Below are 19,583 nucleotides of genomic sequence, written 5' to 3'. Positions count from 1 at the left end.
CAAGCACCACAAGGCAGACGGGTGTACCACCGTGCCCCCACTTAAACAGCCCTGTTAATAATCAGAAAAAATTCAGAATTGGAATTGATACCCACTAAGTAAAAGACTGCATTATGTGGCTGTTTCATACTTTCCTTGGCTTACAGAGAAACCTACTGTTAAAATATTAAAATGACATTACGCTGTCCAGTTAACCCATTCAGTATAACCAGGGTAATGCTATGTCTAAGCATAACAAGAGACAAAAGTACCCACCTGCCACCTTGACTGCAACCGCCAAATATTCTATTTCCTCTTCCGCTTCCTTCACCTTCATTTCTTTTCCACTTTACTCCCCTTATCTGTTTAACTCCATTCTAATCCCTTAATTATATATATATATATATATATATATATATATATATATATATATATATATATATATATATATATATATATATATATAAACAAGAAAATTGGTAGCGCACTCCAGGGACTTGTATATAATAGAAACAAGAAAATTGGTAGCGCACTCCAGGGAGTTGTATATAATAGAAATCTTTTTAATATTTATGGCATAATAATCGACGTTTCGGCTCCCCTCTAAAGCCTTTCTCAAGCCTTTTTATCTTGAGAAAGGCTCTAGAGGGGAGCCGAAATGTCGTTTATTATGCCATAAATAAAAAAAAAAATTCTATTATATACAAGTCCCTGGAGTGCGCTACCAATTTTCTTGTTTCTACATTTCCAATCCCAGGAGCAGCACCCGGGCAGATGATTAAAGAGCTAATTGGAGGAGTGCAGATCTGTTTGGTTGGTGTATATATATATATATATATATATATATATATATATATATATATATATATATATATATACTCTCTTACCGACTCCCCCCCCACCGCATCCTTCCACCTGTATATTATTTATTTCATGCACAAAGTAGCCATTAAAAAAGGGAATAGTCCATCTCCCTAAGGCTCAGCCCTGGTCAGTAAGTGCTAGGGTCACATTATTCCAAGTCACCGCCAGACAAAATTGTACTCTAAAAACCAGCAATGCAAAAGAGAAATTTAGTTGGAAACTGTATAGGCACACAATATTATATGGACTAGTCTGCATTATCTATTGCCACAGGGCTGCTGTAGCTGCAGGCTCACACAACATTCTTACACTATATTCATTTTAGGGATTAATTGGCCTTTAAAGAAAACAAAAATCGACATTTGATTGATGGAAGCGGAACAATGGCCTAATCCTTTTTTATATAAGAAATGAGATAACGTTTGATAGATGACGGATGTCCCACCACCCCCCAAAAAATATAGGGTGCCATCCTTTATTCCCCAGAACCGCCCCAAAATAGTACCATCTAGTGGTCAAAGATAAAAAGAGAAAGTGACAGCAAAGCCAAGCACTGAATCATATTACAGAGAGAGGGTTCTGTGCACTTGTTCACACTATACTGTAGCTCTTTGGGGAAAATAAACAGGAGACATCCTCCTCAGAAGAATTTAATGTCTCACCTACTGAGTTTCCCAGTAGTATCACTGAAAATTACTAAGCGTGCTCCCAGAGATCTACTAATAGGTGTTATATTGATACCTCCCATGCTGGGGCTTCTCTGATGCTGTTGAGAATATATCAATTTAACACGCTTAAAAGGTTGCCGCTCTGATTCCCAAGTGCTTATATGACAGAGGAAAATTAAACCAATTGATTTTTTTTTTAAACCTACTCATACCTCCCAACTGTCCCGTTTTCAGAGGGACAGTCCCTCTTTTGACCGCTCAAGGTGCAGTCAGTGAAGCGAGACCCCAAAAAACACTATAAAAAGGCAAGCTGTAGCTGAAATACGCAACAATTATATGTACGTTAAATAATTGCTGGTTAAAAAAATGTATTACACTTAATATTGATCTTGATAAAAAAAACCAAGGCTGCAGCTGTCAGTAAGGAAAGATTATACTCTCGGATTTTCCAGCAGAATTGTGCTTTATACAGGGGATCCCCGTGCTGGCAAAGATTTACAGTTGCTCTCTCTTTATGGGTTATGAGCACCATAGGGGACTGTTCCTGCTCAATCACACTTGGAATAGCTTTGCTGGCTTACATTCAATGTGCAATCTATGGACAGTACCATTTCCAAATCCATTCTGCTTCCCAGGAGCCTAATGGCATTAAACAATATCCTGCCCTAAACTAAGTTCCCTTCTTCCTACTCGTAATACGATTATAACAAAACAGGAGGTTAATGGGAGAAGAGCAGTGGATTCTTTCAGCCAGATGATTTGGTAAAGGTGAATCTTGGCAAAGTAAAACGAGAATAAATAGATATTCAACTCTTCGAGTTCATGTAACAGACCCATACAGAAGAACAGAATTTAAAGGGATACTGTCATCGGAAAACATGTTTTTTTCAAAACGCATCAGTTAATAGTGCTACTCCAGTAGAATTCTGCACTGAAATCCATTTCTCAAAAGAGCAAACAGATTTTTTTATATTCAGTTTTGAAATCTGACATGGGGCTAGACATTTTGTCAATTTCCCAGCTGCGGTCATGTGACTTGTGCCTGCACTTTAGGAGAGAAATGCTTTCTGGCAGGCTGCTGTTTTTCCTTCTCAATGTAACTGAAGGAGTCTCAGTGGGACATGGGTTTTTACTATTGAGTGTTGTTCTTAGATCTGCCAGGCAGCTGTTATCTTGTGTTAGGGAGCTGCTATCTGGTTACCTTCCCATTGTTCTTTTGTTTGGCTGCTGGGGGGGGGAGGGGGGTGATATCACTCCAACTTGCAGTACAGCAGTAAAGAGTGATTGAAGTTTATCAGAGCACAAGTCACATGACTTGGGGCAGCTGGGAAACTGACAATATGTCTAGCCCCATGTCAGATTTCAAAATTGAATATAAAAAAATCTGTTTGCTCTTTTGAGACATGGATTTCAGTGCAGAATTCTGCTGGATCAGCACTATTAACTGTTTCATTTTGACATTTTTTTTTCCCCATGACAGTATCCCTTTAAAGTCCAATGCCATTTTAAAGGTCTGCTTTCAAATGTAATACAGAAGCCTTTCAAGAATTTGTAGAGATTGCCTAGTTCATTATGCTTTCCCACACAAGGAGGCCTGGATAGGGGGGGAGTAAGGCTGTGCACATCCACCCCCACTAAACCACTCTCTGGTAAATAAACTGCCAACCGAGTAAATGTACCCTTCTGCACAATATCCAAAGGAAGCTTCCACCTTAACTGCGGTAACGTCTCTTCCTGTGGCTGAACAGCAGCTGCTTTAATGGAATAGGTGGTTATCTCATCTGTCTCTTAAAGAGACAGTCTACTGAACAGAGATGCAAATGAAATAATTGCATTGTGATTGGATTGGGAGAACTCCTGCTACATTGTTTCAACAGTCAGAACCAGCTATGTTTTGTTTTTGTTTTTTTAATTTGTTGCAGGAAAAAGTAAATCTATGTTCCAAAACATACACTTTTCTATAAAGGCGTTACCATCAGGAAGGGATACAAATCCTTTCCAGATTCAAAGACAGGTGGAACAGTCAATCCCAGCCTGGGGCAATACAAGAGATGTGTCTGAATGGTTGAGCTGCCAATGTTGTGCATTATTCAGTCGGTCCAACTGTTTAACCTTTTCATGCTCTTGTGTCAGGAGCAGCGATACAGGCATTGATTTGACACAGAGCTGCAGGTCTTGCTGCAATTATTAAAGGATGTCTCAGCATCTATTAACTAGGGATGCACCAAATCCACTATTTTGGATTTGGCCGAACCCCCAAATCCTTTGTGAAAGATTCGGCTGTTTACCGAACCAAATCCAAACCCTAATGTGCAGCAACATTTTTTTTTTTTACGTCCTTGTTTTGTGACGAAAAGTCACGTGATTTTAAGGATTCGGATTCGGTTCGGCCAGGCACAAGGATTCGGCCGAATCCGAATCCTGCTGAGAATGGCCGAATACGAACCAAATCCTGGATTCGGTAGATCCCTACTATTAACTAATAAAGCTGATCACACATAGGCAGATGGTGCATTATGTCAATCAAGGCCCCATTCTACTAAGTTGGCAGGGCCCATTAATCACGGAGCCCAGACAGGTGGTGAACTAACAGGTAGACTAATGGGGACCCCTGCTAACTATACAAGCAGGGGCCACAGCCACCCCTCAATCACATTTGTCTAGAGTCCAGTTTACAAGCACATGGAGGTTATTGGATGAAGTAAAAATAATTGGAAGAGCTTCTAACAGGCCCGACTGGCAATCTGTGAGTTCTGGCAAATGCCAGAGGGGCTGCTATAAGGTCCCATAGAAAGTCAGTATTTAGTGGGCTGGTGGAGGTTGGTTGGGCCTCTATGCAGGCTGATTGGGCCTCTGTGTAACTGAAATGCCAGGGCCTATTTTAATTCTCAGTCCGGACCTGGCTTCTAGAGTAGTGATCCCCAACCAGTAGCTTGTGAGCAATATGTTGCTCCCCAATCCCTTCGATGTTGCTCCCAGTGGCCTCAAAGCAGGTGCTTTTATTTCAATTCCTGGCTTAAAAGCAAGTTTTGATTGCATAAAAACCAGATGTACTGCCAAGCAGAGTCTTCTGTAGCTGCCATTCCACATAGGGGCTACCAAATAGCCAATCACAGCCCTTATTTGGCACCTCACATGAACATTTTTAGTGCTTGTGTTGCTCCCCAAATCTTTTTACAATTGAATGTGGCTCATGGGGGGAAAAGGTTGGGGACCCCTGTTCTAGAGTATCCAACCAGAATCATAGCAGCCAGTAACCTGCATTCATTAGACGTGCCCCCAGTTTTTCACTTGCTCTGCTAATCTTACTCTACTCACGGGGTTGGGGTATAAATATAATGAATGGAAGGAAAACTGCTAATAACAGCGACATGGGAAAGAGTTTTACAATTCCCAGTAACACAGTGAATCCTCCCACTCACATTTACACAGAAGCTTCCCTTCTCATACAATAAATACGGTCAGTTTAATTTATAGAGCGCTCAATTCTGCTTGCGTGGACAAGTTTCCCTTTTCTTTCTCATTAAGCACAAGACGTATATCCAGTTCACACTTATTGAATCCAGAAGCCTTCTCAATCTATACTACAGATCCATCTCCCATTACACTACAGAACAGTCTGGGTACAGCAGCAGCACAGACCTGAAGGCACAACTTGGTCCTGTGATCTCCACCTCTCTTTAATGTTGCTGGACCACTTCACTGATAAAAGTCAATACATTTAAAATAACTTGAACTGCCAGTGACAGCCCTCCACCCCAAAAAAAAGACAAAAGTACTCAGTCAGCAGATGTATGAGAAGGAAATCACTGTTTAATGGGTTGTTCTCCCTTAAATCAACTTTTAGTATGATGCAGAGTGATGTTATGCGAAAATTTTCAATTGGTTTTCATTTTTTATTATTTGTGGTTTTTGAGTCATTTAGTTTTTTACTCTCCAGTTTGCAGTTTCAACAATCTGGTTACTAGAGTCCAAATGATCCTAGCAACCATGCACTGATTGGAATAAGAGATTGGAATATAAATAGGAGAGGCATGAATAGAAAGAAGAAGATTAAAAAGTAATAACAATACATTTGTAGCTTACAGAACATTTGTTTTGTTTTTTTAGATGGGGTCAGTGACCCCATTTGAAAGCTAGAAGAATAATTCAAATAATTCAAAACTATAAAAATGAAGACCAAGTAAAAAGTTGCTTAGAATGTCCTACTATAACATGCTAAAAGTTATGGTAAAGGTGAACTGTGTCCCTTTTGCTATGGGAGCCACCAGATCCAGTTTAAGAAAAACAAGTAGGGGCAGATTTATTAAGGGTCGAATTTTTTTTATTTTTCCCATGAACTCGAAATTCGACCAATCAAAATGTATCAAAAGAATCGAATTTTCAGGTGAATAGGGTCAACTCGAAAACTCGAATCAAATTCAAATCTAATTTTTTCTCTGGAAAAAAAACTCAGGAAGGCTGCAAGCAACTCCAAATTGATCCCAGGATGTTTCAAATTGACTAAAACAGCAATTCGTCAGGTTTTAGATGGGCCATAGTATGATAAATCTCAAAAATCAAAGTAGAATTTTTGGAAAACACGAATCAAATTTTAACAAATCCCTAGTCGAATTTGACAGTTTTGGCCATAAAATAAAACAAAAAAAAAATAGAAATTAAAATTCAGTTAGACTCATGATAAATCTGCCCTTTTTTTCGTGTCAGACTGGGTGTTCCAGGGCCCACCAGAATCTGACACCCGAGCCCACTCCACTGCCCGACTTGCCTTCATCACCAAAGACCATTCTGCAGAACATCAAGCAGAGGAACAGTTCAGCATTCCTCCAATAGGGTAGAGTCCTGCAGCGGGTTGGGTACCCTGCGGAATGAGGGCAGGGTTTTCAGGTGTGGGTATAGATGCGGGTCTGCGGGTTGCAGGTCTGGTTGCGAGTCTCATCTAAATGTCTTATCTTATGTTATATTGTCTATAATTTACTCCTTTTAAAATTTTACAAAACTTGTTTCTGCCCACTTTTGATGACGTCACTTCCGGTTTGCAGCAACATCAATTCCTGTTGGATGGTGGTCAGCGGGTTGCAGCTAAGGAAGTTCCGGGGCGAGTAGCGGATCAAAGTTGGTAAATACGTCGGTTGCGGGTCCGGGTCCGGGTCTTAGAAATTGGTTCCGCACAGGACTCTACAATAGGGAGCTAATAACTTGAAACGGTTTGTAACAGAACTCGGCCTAGCTCTGAACCATGCCAGCTAATAGAGAGGCTGGACTGATTACAAGGGCACAGGGAAAGCATGGGTCTGGGACCCTGCCTGCTCAGAGAAGGGATAACCATTACAACATATGGCTAACATCTGATAGGATAGAACAGCCCTGACACATATTAGTTCTACATTCTTCTCTCTGTGCCCTGAGTTCATTGCTACGACTAATGGTTTAGCTCTCAGAACAGATGAGATGACATTCCTTCATTGCAAATAACAATAAGCCCATTTAGGCTTTCTTTGAGTGCGTATACTCCTGCGCTCCCCTGCGGCTGAATGGAAGAAAGCGCAACACAGGGGAGCGCACAAAAAAACACCTGTGTGTAAGAGCCCTTAAAAATCTTCCATTGTCTGCAGATTAAAAACCAGCTATTAAACTACAACTCTCAGAATCCCTAACTTTTACTATAATGCAGAGAGTGATATTCTGAGAAAATTTGCCATTGGTTTTTATTTTGCATTATTTTGAGATATTTAGCTTGTTATTCAGCAGCAGTTTGCAATTTCAGCAATCGGGTTGCTAGGATCCAAGTTATCCTAGCAACCATGCATGAGATGGCCTGAATAGAAAGAGCAGTAATAACTTGAAGGTGAACCATCCCTTTTAGCTGTGGGTGCTGTACCCTGTAGCCCAGACTGACTATCCCATATAGGCCTGCATTGAATAAAGCAAAAGAAAGCACATTTCCAGCATCTTTGCACCTGGTCTTTATTCTTTACTTTTACGACTTGTCCAGCTTGTTCCAAAGTGACATTTAAAATGTAACTCCCCAATATACATCCATGACAAAACGGCTGTATCAGTCTATCTCTTTCCATTCTCTGCACTGGCGATTCTGAACAATGTAGCAGAAACCAGCCAGCCAAGATTTAGGGTCAGGCCACACTGGGCATTTCCCCTCAATCTGCACCAGCTAAAATGAAAAAACGCGGGTGCTAATCACACGCGGCAATTCGTTTTCCGAAGTTGGAAACTTCGGGCGACTTTGGAAAACGAATTGCCGCATGTGATTAGCACGTTTTTTCATTTTAGCCGGCGCAGAGTGAGGGAAAGCGTTTGGGGAGATTGGTCGCTGCAAAAACGAGGCGATTAGTCGCTAGGCGACCAAATCTCCCCAAAACGTTCAGTGTGGCCTGACCCTTAATGTCCCACAATGCCTTGCATTCTTCACAATTAATCGTTTCCCTAGGGCTATGGCTAAGGTGATTTGCAGGAAAACTTTGCCTTTTTCATGTTATCCATCTGGAGGGCTAACCCTGAGGCAAAGGAACCTGCAGGAAGCATTGTTGTAAGTACATTTATTGAAGCTGAAATCTGATTTTGCAGTTTAATGCATATGTATGTATATATGTATATACCTGTATATATAGTAGTCCCCAATGGAATGCACACCAAAAGTAGGATCAGTGCCTGGGTGCCAGTCCGTCTTTGTAAGAAATGTAGAATTCATCTAATGACAGCATTCACAGTATAATCAAATAAACAAAAAGGATAAACTAAAGCAGGTTTATTAATCCAACGTTTCGGTTCTATCTTAGAACCTTCCCTGATGAAGATTCTAAGATAGAACCGAAACGTTGGATTAATAAACCTGCTTTAGTTTATCCTTTTTGTTTATTTGATTATACTATGAGTGCTGTCATTAGATGAATTTTATATATATATATATATATATATATATATATATATATATATATATATATATGTGTGTGTGTGTGTGTGTGTGTGTGCGTCTGAAGGCAACAAGCCTTTTTGTTTATTTGATTATACTATGAGTGCTGTCATTAGATGAATTTTATATATATATATATATATATATATATATATATATATGTGTGTGTGTGTGTGTGTGTGTGTGTGTGTGTGTGTGTGCGTCTGAAGGCAACAAGCTGCTGGCACAGCGCTCGCTCACAAGCTGTGATAAATTTGCCTTTGCAGTGATGAATGCAGTGTCAGTAACCTCCCAGCAAAAATGAATTATGGGAAACATATCGGTAACCTTTAATAAAGACATTCTGTATGTTTTGCTTCTGTGCTTTCCCTGTCAATATATAGATTTATAAATCAAGGAGCGTTCCACTTCTCCTCCGAGAGGATTCCCCAGCTCATTCATACTTGAGCACGGACGGGCTGCTCCAACTGTTGTTAACCATCACCACCCAGGATCCCTTAACCTTTGGCTGCCAGTGGATGCTGGGAGTTGCAGTTTAACAGCAGCCCTTATAGTCTAATAATATATCCTGCTTTATAACAAACACATTCCCGTTACACACTATGCACACAGATAAAGGAACAGTAACGCAAAAAACATTTTGGGGGAATGTAATAAAAGCCGCAAAGGGCAAAACATTTTGCACAAGTAAGAATTAAAATTGGCATTTCGCAATGTAATACTCATCTTTAAACTTTATTACATTGCGAATTTTCATTGCGCATTGCCCACTTTTAAGAAGTGCTTGAAGGTGTCAATCTTTTGGAGCAAACATAACTTTTTCAGTAAGACGTTTTATTACATTCACTGCGCACTGGCGCAAACTATAAAATTCGCAAACCTTCTTCGGCTGTCAGAAGTGGTCGCTAAACAGTTTCCGGGTTGGCAAAAGCTATATTAAATTCGCGCACAGAGGCATAAATTTTCGCATTGCAAATATTTTTTCCTACCAACTTTTATTACATACCCCCAAAAGGGTTTTAAAGTAATGAAAATATAATATAAATACTGTTGCCCTGCACTGATACAACTGGTGTATTTGCTTCAGAAACTGTACTATAGTTATATAAACAAGCTGCTGTGTAGCCATGAGAGCAGCCATTCAGAGCTGAAAAAGGAGAAAAGGCACAGGATACACAGCAGATAACAGATAAACTATGTCGTATACAATAGGATTCTTCAAAATGTATCTGTTATCTACAGAGTATCCTGTGCTTGAATGGCTGCCCCCATGGCTACACAGCAGCTTGTTACTATAAACCAGGGGCCCCCAACCTGTTATACCTGTGAGCCACATTCAAATGTAAAGGGAGTTGGGGAGCAACACGAGCATAAAAACAATTCCTGGGGTGCCAAATATGGGCTGTGATTGGCTATGTGGTAGCAGTAGATCTTGTTTTTACACAACAAGCCAAAAATTAAAAAATAAGCACCTGCTTTGAGGCCACTGGGAGCAACATCCAAAATATTGGTGAGAAACATGTTGCTCACGAGCCACTGGTTGGGGATCACTGCTACAAATTGTAGTTGTGCTTCTATAGCAAACACACCAGTTTTACTAGTGGAGGGCAGCAGTACATTATATGGTCATTCCTTTAAAATACTTACATTTTTTTGGTGTTACTATTCCTTTACTGAAAGTTTTCCTTCCTTACTATAGACACTATCACACAATCAGGGGTGCTTCGCCAATGAGGCAAGTTGAGGCTGTCGCCTTAGGCGGCAGCGCCCCACTAGGCACCAGGGGCAGCAAAAATGCTGCTCCTGGTACTTTAAGAGCAAATTTCCAGGGGAGGGGGGGCAGCAGCAAATGCTGCTGCCTCAGGCGGCGGATGGGCCAGGATTGCCCCTGCACACAATTGCTTATTTTGGCCACTACCTTGCCTTTCTATACACAGTATCCCATAGCTGCTGTCAATTTCTAACGTTTCAGGGGTGCAACCGAGTTTCCTTAATACCCACTGCAGAGTTTCGAACCCGGGGTGATTGCACCTGCCTGCACCCCCCCTAACAAGAGTATTATTGTTGCTTGGGATGCAGAGCCAGCATATTTGTCAGTGCTGAGCCACAGGCTACTCAGGATTCTGCCTGTGTCCAGCTTGGAGGGGTTTTAATGCGACTGCCAGCACTCCGAACCAATCAGAAGGCAACAGCTGGTAATCGGAACCGATTATTCTCTAGTTGGCAGGCAAGCCAGGGTTCTGGTGCAGCAGAGACGGGAAAACTCATAAGGACGTGACCTGTTCAGTAAAGGGGCATTACGGATTCCTTCTGAATATAAGGAGTGCGATATTTAAAGAGACAATGCAAAATAAGCAACTTTAATATGTAGCAAATCTAGTTTATGGGTGGGAAGCAGGGTGGGACCGTACACAGTACCATTCACTACTTTTTAGATTGTAAGCTCTATTGAGCAGGGTCCTCTTTGCCTCCTATACTGGTCAGTATTTGTATCCAATCTATATGTTTCATTTAAACACCCTGTGGAATTCATACTACCGTAATAAAAATAAACAGGGATACATGGGAAATGCAGTGTGTGGAACAGTGCAGAAAGCTACTACATAGCCCAGACTGAATATTCAGATTGTGAACTACTACTTCCACCATAACCTTCAAGCTTCAGCATTAGGATTCTTTTATAAAGCATTCAATTTTAAAGGAAAAGTAACCTCCCCAAATACAATTGTACTTAAAAGCAACTTGGACTATAATGTCCATTTATTGCACATTTTCAGTGGGTTTAAGGTAGGGATGCACCGAATTTAGGATTCGGCCTTTTTCAGCAGGATTCGGCCAAATCCTTCTGCCAGGCCGATCAGAATCCGAATCCTATTTTGCATTTGAAAATTAGGATTCCGGGAGGGAAATTGCATGACTTTTTGTCACAAAACAAGGAAGTAAAAAATGTTTTCCCCTTTCCACCCCTACCTGCATATGAAAATTAGGATTAGAATTTGGTTCTGTATTAGGCTGAATCTTTCGCAAAGGATTCAGGGGTTCGGCTGAATCCAAAATAGTGGATTCAGTGCATCCCTAGTTTAAGGGGGTTGTTCCTCTTTAAATTAACTGGTCTGATGTAGTATAATATTCAATTTGCATTTGGTTTTCATTTTTTATTATTTGTAGTTTTTGAGTTATTGAGCTTATTATTCAGCAGCTCTCTAGTTTGCTATTTCATCAGTCTGGTTGCTATTGTCCAAATTACCATCACAACCATGCCTTGATTTGAATAAGAGACAGGAATATGAATAGGAGAGGCCTGAATAGAAAAGAGAAGTAATATAATGAAGCCATAACAATAAATGTGTAGCCTTACAGGGCATTTGGTTTTTTAGATGGGTTCAGTGAACCCCATTTGAAATCTAGGATAGATCAGAAGAAGGCAATTAATTGAAAAACTATAAAAAAAAATAAACAAAGACCAATTGAAAAGTTGCTTAGAATTGGCCCTACTATAACATACTAAACGTTAACTTAAAGGTAAACCGTCCCCTTTTAAATAAAATGCAATTGCTATTGAAAGTAGCGTTTATGGATCTGTCAGCACTGCTGGTTTTGCCAACGCAGTTCTAACGAAGTCAGCTCTGTTGATAATCTTACTTCTGTTACATTGTTTTATAAGTCAGCAAGGCAGAGATGAACAAGGGACAGGCAGCAGATACAGCTTTCAATTGCAATTACATTTACAAACAACTTGAAACCCATTGGAAAAGGTGCAGTGCTTGGATACAGTGTCAGACTGGGACACCAGGGGGCCACCAAAAAACCTTAGACCAGGGGTCCACCCTCAGTACTATTTTCTTCCTCTCCTCACTCAACCTCTATTCTCCTAGTCTCTTTTCTTTACATACTATAATCTATTATTCCACCTATTTAACCTCTTTCTTCTCATAGAAATAGGAAATGGCCATGAAATAGGCCAAATGTTTAGCAGCATGAGGGGCCACTGACAACTGGGCCCACCGGGTGTTTTCCTGGTATCCCTGTGGGCCACTCCGACATTGCTTGGATATGGGATAGTTGCTTAGAATGACATTAGACAAAATGTTTTCATGGGTTTACATGCCCTTTAAGAGTGCAGCACAGTACACTGATGAACTATATTAGAAGTATGCATTCTAGGAGAGAAATGGGATACTGCTTTTACTTAGTATCCTGTTCTAATCTTTGTAAAAGGGTGATTATTAGGCTGAGTGAGAGAGAGTGAGATGCAGGTGGCCTCTCCAGGATGAGTGTGACTGCCCTGAGCCCTGTCCTGACCTTATAGAAAGTCTATCTGGACGCACAAGTCAAGCCTCTTCCTCTAGGAAACAGGAAGGGCCTCACTAACACACACACGACTGCTGCAGGTTTGGCATGGTTATAAATCTCACCCCCTCGCCTTTAGGCTGAACCGCCCAAACTGCACCGCTTCTTCTTCCTCACTCCCTGGGCTGAGGGCGGAAATGAAAGTAAGGGCAGCTGAATGCGGAGGCAGACACTTTTAGAGATGTTGCTATTATAAAGGCCCTCCAGCTATATATTCTTTATGGGAACAAAGAGGCTTAAAAGACCAGTAACAAAAAAAAAGAAAAAAAAAATAATCGGAAAAAAAACCACCAACAAATATTAAACGTTAAAATCGCAAAGTCTTTATTTAGAAATAACTTACCAAAACTCTGCTTGCTCTCCTCTTTAGAAAAGGCAATCGGGTGATCCATCGTGCAGCGCTCGATTTCTCCTCCCTGCCTTCCTTATCGGAGCTAGCCAGGGAGGAGAAATCGAGCGCCGCATGATGGATGGTCACCCTGACTCCTTTTCTGAAGAGGAGCGCAAGCGGAGTTTCGGTAAATAAAGACTTTTCGATTTTAAAGTTTAATATGTGTTGGTGGTTTTTTTTCGTAGTATACTAACAAATTCTTTAAATTGATGTTACTGGTCCTTTAAATGGAAGAATACAGTATAGTATGTAGAGAAAAGAGACTAGGAGAATAATGAGGTTGAGTGAGGATGAATAATCGTTTGGAAAGTGGGCTCTCAGCCTAAGGTTTTCTGGTGGGCCCCTGGCATCCCAGTCCGACACTGGTTCCCATCGCTGAATATAAGAGGCCACTACGTCATATGAAAAAAAAAGTACAGAAATGTGCGAAACGTGTCATGTACAACATCATTAAATGGCATAGGCACCATAACCATTCGCTTAGGCAGGCATATCTTTGCATAGTAATAAGATATAGTGCATAAATTGTTTAAATACTTGTGTGCAGTTGGTCGATTTTAAAACCCTGCATGGAAACAGACTGATAAGCAGGCTATGTCTATAAAAGCTGGTAGCATTAGAAATCAGACAGGGCTGTGTTTAGGGTCCTTTTGCGGGGGGCATTTGGTCAGTGACCAAAGTATAAATTCCACAGTTATATGATCTATTTCCAACCTGCAGCAGCTAAAGCATTGTGTGCATTGATTATTCCTTTCCTACAGCATTAGGTGGGAGCTGCCATGCTGTTCCCTTGGAGAGAAACGAATTAGAAAATCCATAGATGTAAATTGCTGTTTGGGCAAGAAACAAGATATAAATATGGTATTTTCTTACTTCGAGGAGCTATACATGAAAGAAAATTTTCACATTACAAGCGAAATTTTTTTTCACCCATTGGAGTCTATGGGCGTTATTTTTTGCGGTGAAACTCGGTAAAACATTTCGCTCATCAATATGAGTGCGGTTCTATGGATCCGATTCCCCCCTACAGTTTTTATGTATTTTACATTACAAGGGTTTCAGTATTATAAAGGGCAAATTAATCCCTTGCCTAACTTTACGCATAGCATAAAGATGTTCTTTTTTTATGAAGACAAAGTGAAAGGCTGCCAAACCCGATACTCCGCTCTGCCTATGACATATATGTGTGCCAAGTATTTTTACTATGCTGCCTGTTCAGACTCCACTTGAGTTGTAGGGACAAGTGTTTAGCCCTGGGCTTATAAGAGGAGATACCAGTAGAGCAGGTCACAGTGGGTAGTAAATTAGGAGGCCTATATGTAGCTTGGACAGAGCTGGTGTACAACTGGAAGCATAGGTCAGCGCTGTACAAAATTATCACTAATGTGGCATAATATTACATCAGGGCTTTACCTGGCATTGGCATAGCTGTACAACCTAGGGAACCTTGTGGGAGGCTAGAAATCGCCTCCAAACGAGATCCCATTTCTTCCCATGGCTCTTAAGAGAAGAGGAGGACAGCCTATGTAGGGGACTCCACCTGTAAAAGCACCTGTGCTTTTTCACCTAATTCCCATCGGTATCAGCGGTTGCCACATTATTAGCATGGACACTACTACATAATCTAAACACAAGTACCTGTTCCAGAAAGGGCAGACACACAGAGCATTTCCCAAGAGGTTCTGCAGCAGCCACAGTTGAATTTAGTGATAAGCCAAGATCTTCCTGTGATGCCTCGCTCTTATCAGAACCAAAGTCACGGACTCAGATTAAAGGACAAGTCATTCAGCTCTTCCACTCCTTTTCATTTGCAAGTTTGGAACTTCCAAATGTTGCTATCTACTATGGCTGACTTTAGAGCTCTGAGGGGTCTGATGATCACATGATATAATGATCTAAATAAGTTAATTTTTATTATTGTGTTAGATGCCCCAACTGGAGCCTTCCAGCACCCACACACACTCTATTGGGGGTTTGCTGGAAGTTGTAGCTCAGCAACATCTGTGTGTTTACAAGTGGGACACCTGATTTATTTGGCGGCTGAGCTATACAGTACCACAATGCTCTGTCACCACTGCTCATACAAGAGCGCATTGCCTTAGCTGCAGAGCCAGTGTCACCTTTTTGCCCTACAACAAAATATTTTATATAACAACAAATATTAGCCCTCTCATAGGCATTAACTGCTGCAAATGTGTTTGTCCACTTACATTATACAAACCTCCCCCCCCCCCCCACTAGGGCACAAATATTAAATCAACATCCTACAGAACTAATTAGCAGTTCATTGGGATGCATGCTGCAGGCTGCACTGCTTTCTGTGAGGTCTATCAGTACACAAATAAATGAGCTGCTAATTGGCCATTTCCCATTTGCATTTTTTTGTGTATAGCTTTAATAGGGTGAGTTGTCAACATTAGTATGCATAGCGGCTTTAAAAACAATACTGCATGGCACCAATATATATTTGTTTTGCAGGTAGGGCCAGCAAACTCTAGATAAGTAAAGAAATATTTATTCACATACCATTTGTGTCCTATGTTTCAGTCCTCATTAGAACCTTTATCAGAGAACCGAAACATTGGACACAAATGGTATGTGAATAAATATTTTCTGGTCCTACCTGCAAAAATTTACTTTTTTGACCACGCAGTAATACAGAGCAGACACTTTTTAAAATAATATATATATATATATATATATATATATATATATATATATATATATATATATATACACACACACACACACACACACAACGGTTCTGCTATAATTTGATACATTCCAAAGTCTGAGTTATAAATCAATCAGCCATTGTAACATGGGCACTTTACTCATTATAAACAGGACATATTTATAAACCAACATGACTAATTAGTGGATAATTATGATGCATGCTGCAGACTGTTCTGCTTTTTGGGCAGCACGTATCTAAGTTTCTTAGTTCATGAACAGAATGCTTCTAAATAATTCCTTAATTATCTATTCATTATGCAGATCATACTAGTAGGTACCATGGCTGCACAGAAATCAGCCCAGTCTGCTGCATGCATCTAAATTGCTAATTAGCCATGCAGCACAAGGGTATATATCTATATATATATATATATATATATATATATATATATATATATATATATATATATATATATATATATATATATCTCTATCTTTATCTATATCTATATATATATCTATATATCTATCTATCTATCTATCTATCTATATCTAGATATCTAGATATCTAGATATCTAGATATCTAGATATCTAGATATATAGATATATACCTAATAAAAGGGCAGCCAAGTTTGGGAGTTACCTGCAACTTACTAGCTGCTTTCAAAGCAAAACTCCCAAACTTGGCAGCCAAGTTTGGGAGTTTTGCTTTGAACTCCCAAACTTGGCTGCCCTTTTATTAGACATTATAAGTTGCAGGTAAAACTTAGTTCCTTTGTAAAATGTATAATGAAGTAATAGAATTCTTAATGAAATCAGATGAAAATTGAGCAAAGGATTGGCCAGATATGGGATGACTTTGATGTAGTTGGCCATCTTAAATATATTGCAATATATGGACAAACAATCCCTGTTTTGTTTAAAGGGTAAGGCATTTTTCAGTAGCAGTATTCACAAAATGTCTCTGTCTTAAATATATTGATAATGGTTTGAGTGCAGAGGACCTCTTGTATTTGTCTGTCTATATATATATATATATATATATATATATATATACACACACACACACACACACACACACACATACACACACAAACTACAACTCCCATTAATGTGGAACAAAGGATAATGTTGGCAACAGGAGCTGTTGGGTCGCCTGTGGAATTGATGCTATAGGACTGAATTGCTGTTTAAATCCATTTAGCCAAGTGCAGTGAATAAGAGGTTTATTAACCGGCTATATAAATACCTCCACCATACACAACCCCGTAATCAAGGTTAAACCAGCATTATTTTAGCGGAATCATTAATGGGAGTTGGCATAGATCCCAAGACATGTCAAAGACCCCCAATCAGAAGTAATTGCATTAGGGAAACATTGTGCAATCATTTAATATTCCACAGATCCACAAGCAGTTCAGTAGCTCAGTGCTCCCTGCTTGTTGATTGCTCCTGTGCAGATTAGGCCTGGCAGAGCCCGTGTAACCCCGCAGCTGGGTAATGAGCAGCAAAGTGAGTTCTTCACCCAGATTTCCAATTCATTGATCATTTTCTAAATCTAATTCCTCCCCTTCCATAAATAACTAGATCAATAAAAATACAGCAGCCCTGGATACAGTGGATTTATATCCACTTTGTGAATATAAAACACACTGTCTTTTGCTGCTAAAACCTTCTACTGCAATCTCTCCCCCCCCCCCATTGCTGCCTCCCATCTTTCTCCCTCCTGCAGAAAAGCATCCAACCAGCCCCCAGCAGCCAGAGAAAAGCTTTTGCCTGGGAGATCCAAGATGGACTGCCTGCTGATGAATACAGAATAATGAATAAAAAAAAAAGTAAATAAAGCACATGGTGTTCTGAATGGAATTAAATCTTTTTTTTAAAAAAAGGGGGCATGGTCATTTGGTTCCACCCCCTGAGCACCAGGCCTTTTGCTTTGAATATGCAAAAATAAACAAAGCTGGCGGGTGCAAATCACTAAGTTATTGCCCAGAATGCACAAAGCAGCAGGTACCCTACAATTCCCCTCTTCTTCCACCATTGTAAAAAGAAATGTAGCAATAAAAAGCAACATTAATGGGCTAATGATGTGCATCCTCCTCCCACCACTATACACTGCACTGGCATCAACATAATAAGCTCCCTGCACCCCAAAAATGACATTTGAGTCCAAGCTCTTTTGCTTTTCTCCCCCAGAAGCTGAAAGAAGAAAGCAAAATGGAAGGAAATCCCTTCAGCTTGCAACGTGCTCCCTGCTGCAGACTGCAGGCCTGGAACAGACAGGGCTGGATTCATTCTTTTTTTTTTTTTCTTCCCTCCCTCCCTCTCTCCTCTTGCAACCATCAAGGAATTTGATGCGGGAGGGCGCTTCTTGTTTGCGCCTGGAATGTGGGGGGTATCTGGGTGCACCTCAATAAATAACTATAGAAAATAAAAAAAAGTAAAGGGGTACAAAGCAGAGTCTCCTAGCTATTCCCCTTCCATGATGAGAGCCAGGGCCAAATCTGTGCAGTGTGCAAGACATGAAGCACAAAGTCGCACGCACCGCTGACCTTCTGCAATCCATTTGTAGCACTTTGCTACCCATTGTCGCACTCGGATACAGTGTAAACCCCACGGCTTACCTTGCCTTTGCCGACCTTTCGTAGCTCCATCCTGAACCAGCCCCTAGTGGATCTCCAAAACCAGCGGTCGGATAATTTCTATCCATTAATTTCTTTTGTTCTTTCTGTGGATTTTGTATGTCCCCTTTGCACTCTCCGCTCCACTGCCAGCTCTTCCCTCTCTCTTCCTCTCTCTTCCTCTCCTCTGTCTCCTCTCTCCCAGCAGTAGAAAAAAATAATCAAATAAAAAAAACAAAGTCAAAATCCAATTCCTAAGGGCCCTCCACTCGCCGACCCCTGCCGTCTATCTGCTCAGACTTGATTAGAAGCCCTTCTTTCTCCGGATTGCAAATGTATTTTGGTTTTTTTTTCATGGTGCAGCCATTTTTGCAACCCTCTCTATGTGTCTATTTCAGCTTCCCAGCATACATTTCAGTGAACTGTACAAAGGGGGAGGGGAGGAAGGCAGGAGAGAGAAAGAGAGAAAGGCAGACAGAGGCAGAGACTACCCTCCTGCTAGCACACAGAGGAGGAGGAAGAGGAGGAGGGGGCTGAGACAGGCTAAAATTACACTACATCTCAACCACCACATACATTCTCACTAGTAACAGACACAGACTGAAAAGCTACAAACACACACACACAACTAGACTGTCCTACTGCTCAGCATTACACTGCAGAGCTATACCATAACTGTTACACAACATCATATGAATATTACACTTTTATTTATATCCATTTAAATAAATTGCTGTCTAGCCTTTGGATAGACAGAGGTGCCATCATAGTACAGGTGGGGATACAGTACCCACTTTTTCTGAAAAAAAAGGATCAGCTTTACTCCTACTTTAAAAAGGTTGTTCATTTTTAAAGGGATGGTTCATCAGGGCACATAGGCAGATTCAGGGAGATTAGTCGCATGTCGACAAATCTCCGCTTCTTCGGGAAGATTAATCTCCCCGAAACTGCCTTTCTACCGGCTAAAATGTAATTCCCTGGCGGGATGGCACTCCGAGTGCCATCCCGCCGGTGATTTACATTCTAGCCAGCGGGGAGGCAGTCCGGGGAGATTAGTCGCCCCGAAGAAGAGGAGATTTGTCGCCGGGCGACTAATCTCCCC

The 19,583-nt window shown here is 40.7% G+C and overlaps 1 protein-coding gene across 2 annotated transcripts in view; it reads right to left on the bottom strand.

The window, feature by feature from the left end:
* The window catches only part of prr12.L (proline rich 12 L homeolog), a 79,322-nt gene extending 60,340 nt beyond the window's left edge, over nucleotides 1–18,982 (bottom strand). For both annotated transcript variants that reach the window (XM_018226336.2, XM_018226337.2), the window contains exon 1: nucleotides 18,485–18,982. In XM_018226336.2, the coding sequence (XP_018081825.1) occupies nucleotides 18,485–18,570 (86 nt within the window). In that variant the 5' untranslated portion in view covers nucleotides 18,571–18,982. The remainder of the gene's footprint in view (nucleotides 1–18,484) is intronic.
* Nucleotides 18,983–19,583: the final 601 nt, after the last annotated feature.

Source organism: Xenopus laevis, chromosome 7L, assembly GCF_017654675.1.
Source record: "Xenopus laevis strain J_2021 chromosome 7L, Xenopus_laevis_v10.1, whole genome shotgun sequence".
Taxonomy (NCBI): Eukaryota; Metazoa; Chordata; class Amphibia; order Anura; family Pipidae; genus Xenopus; species Xenopus laevis.
The sequence above is the reverse complement of the archived record's forward strand: the minus strand, read 5'-3'. Positions and strand labels throughout refer to the sequence as shown.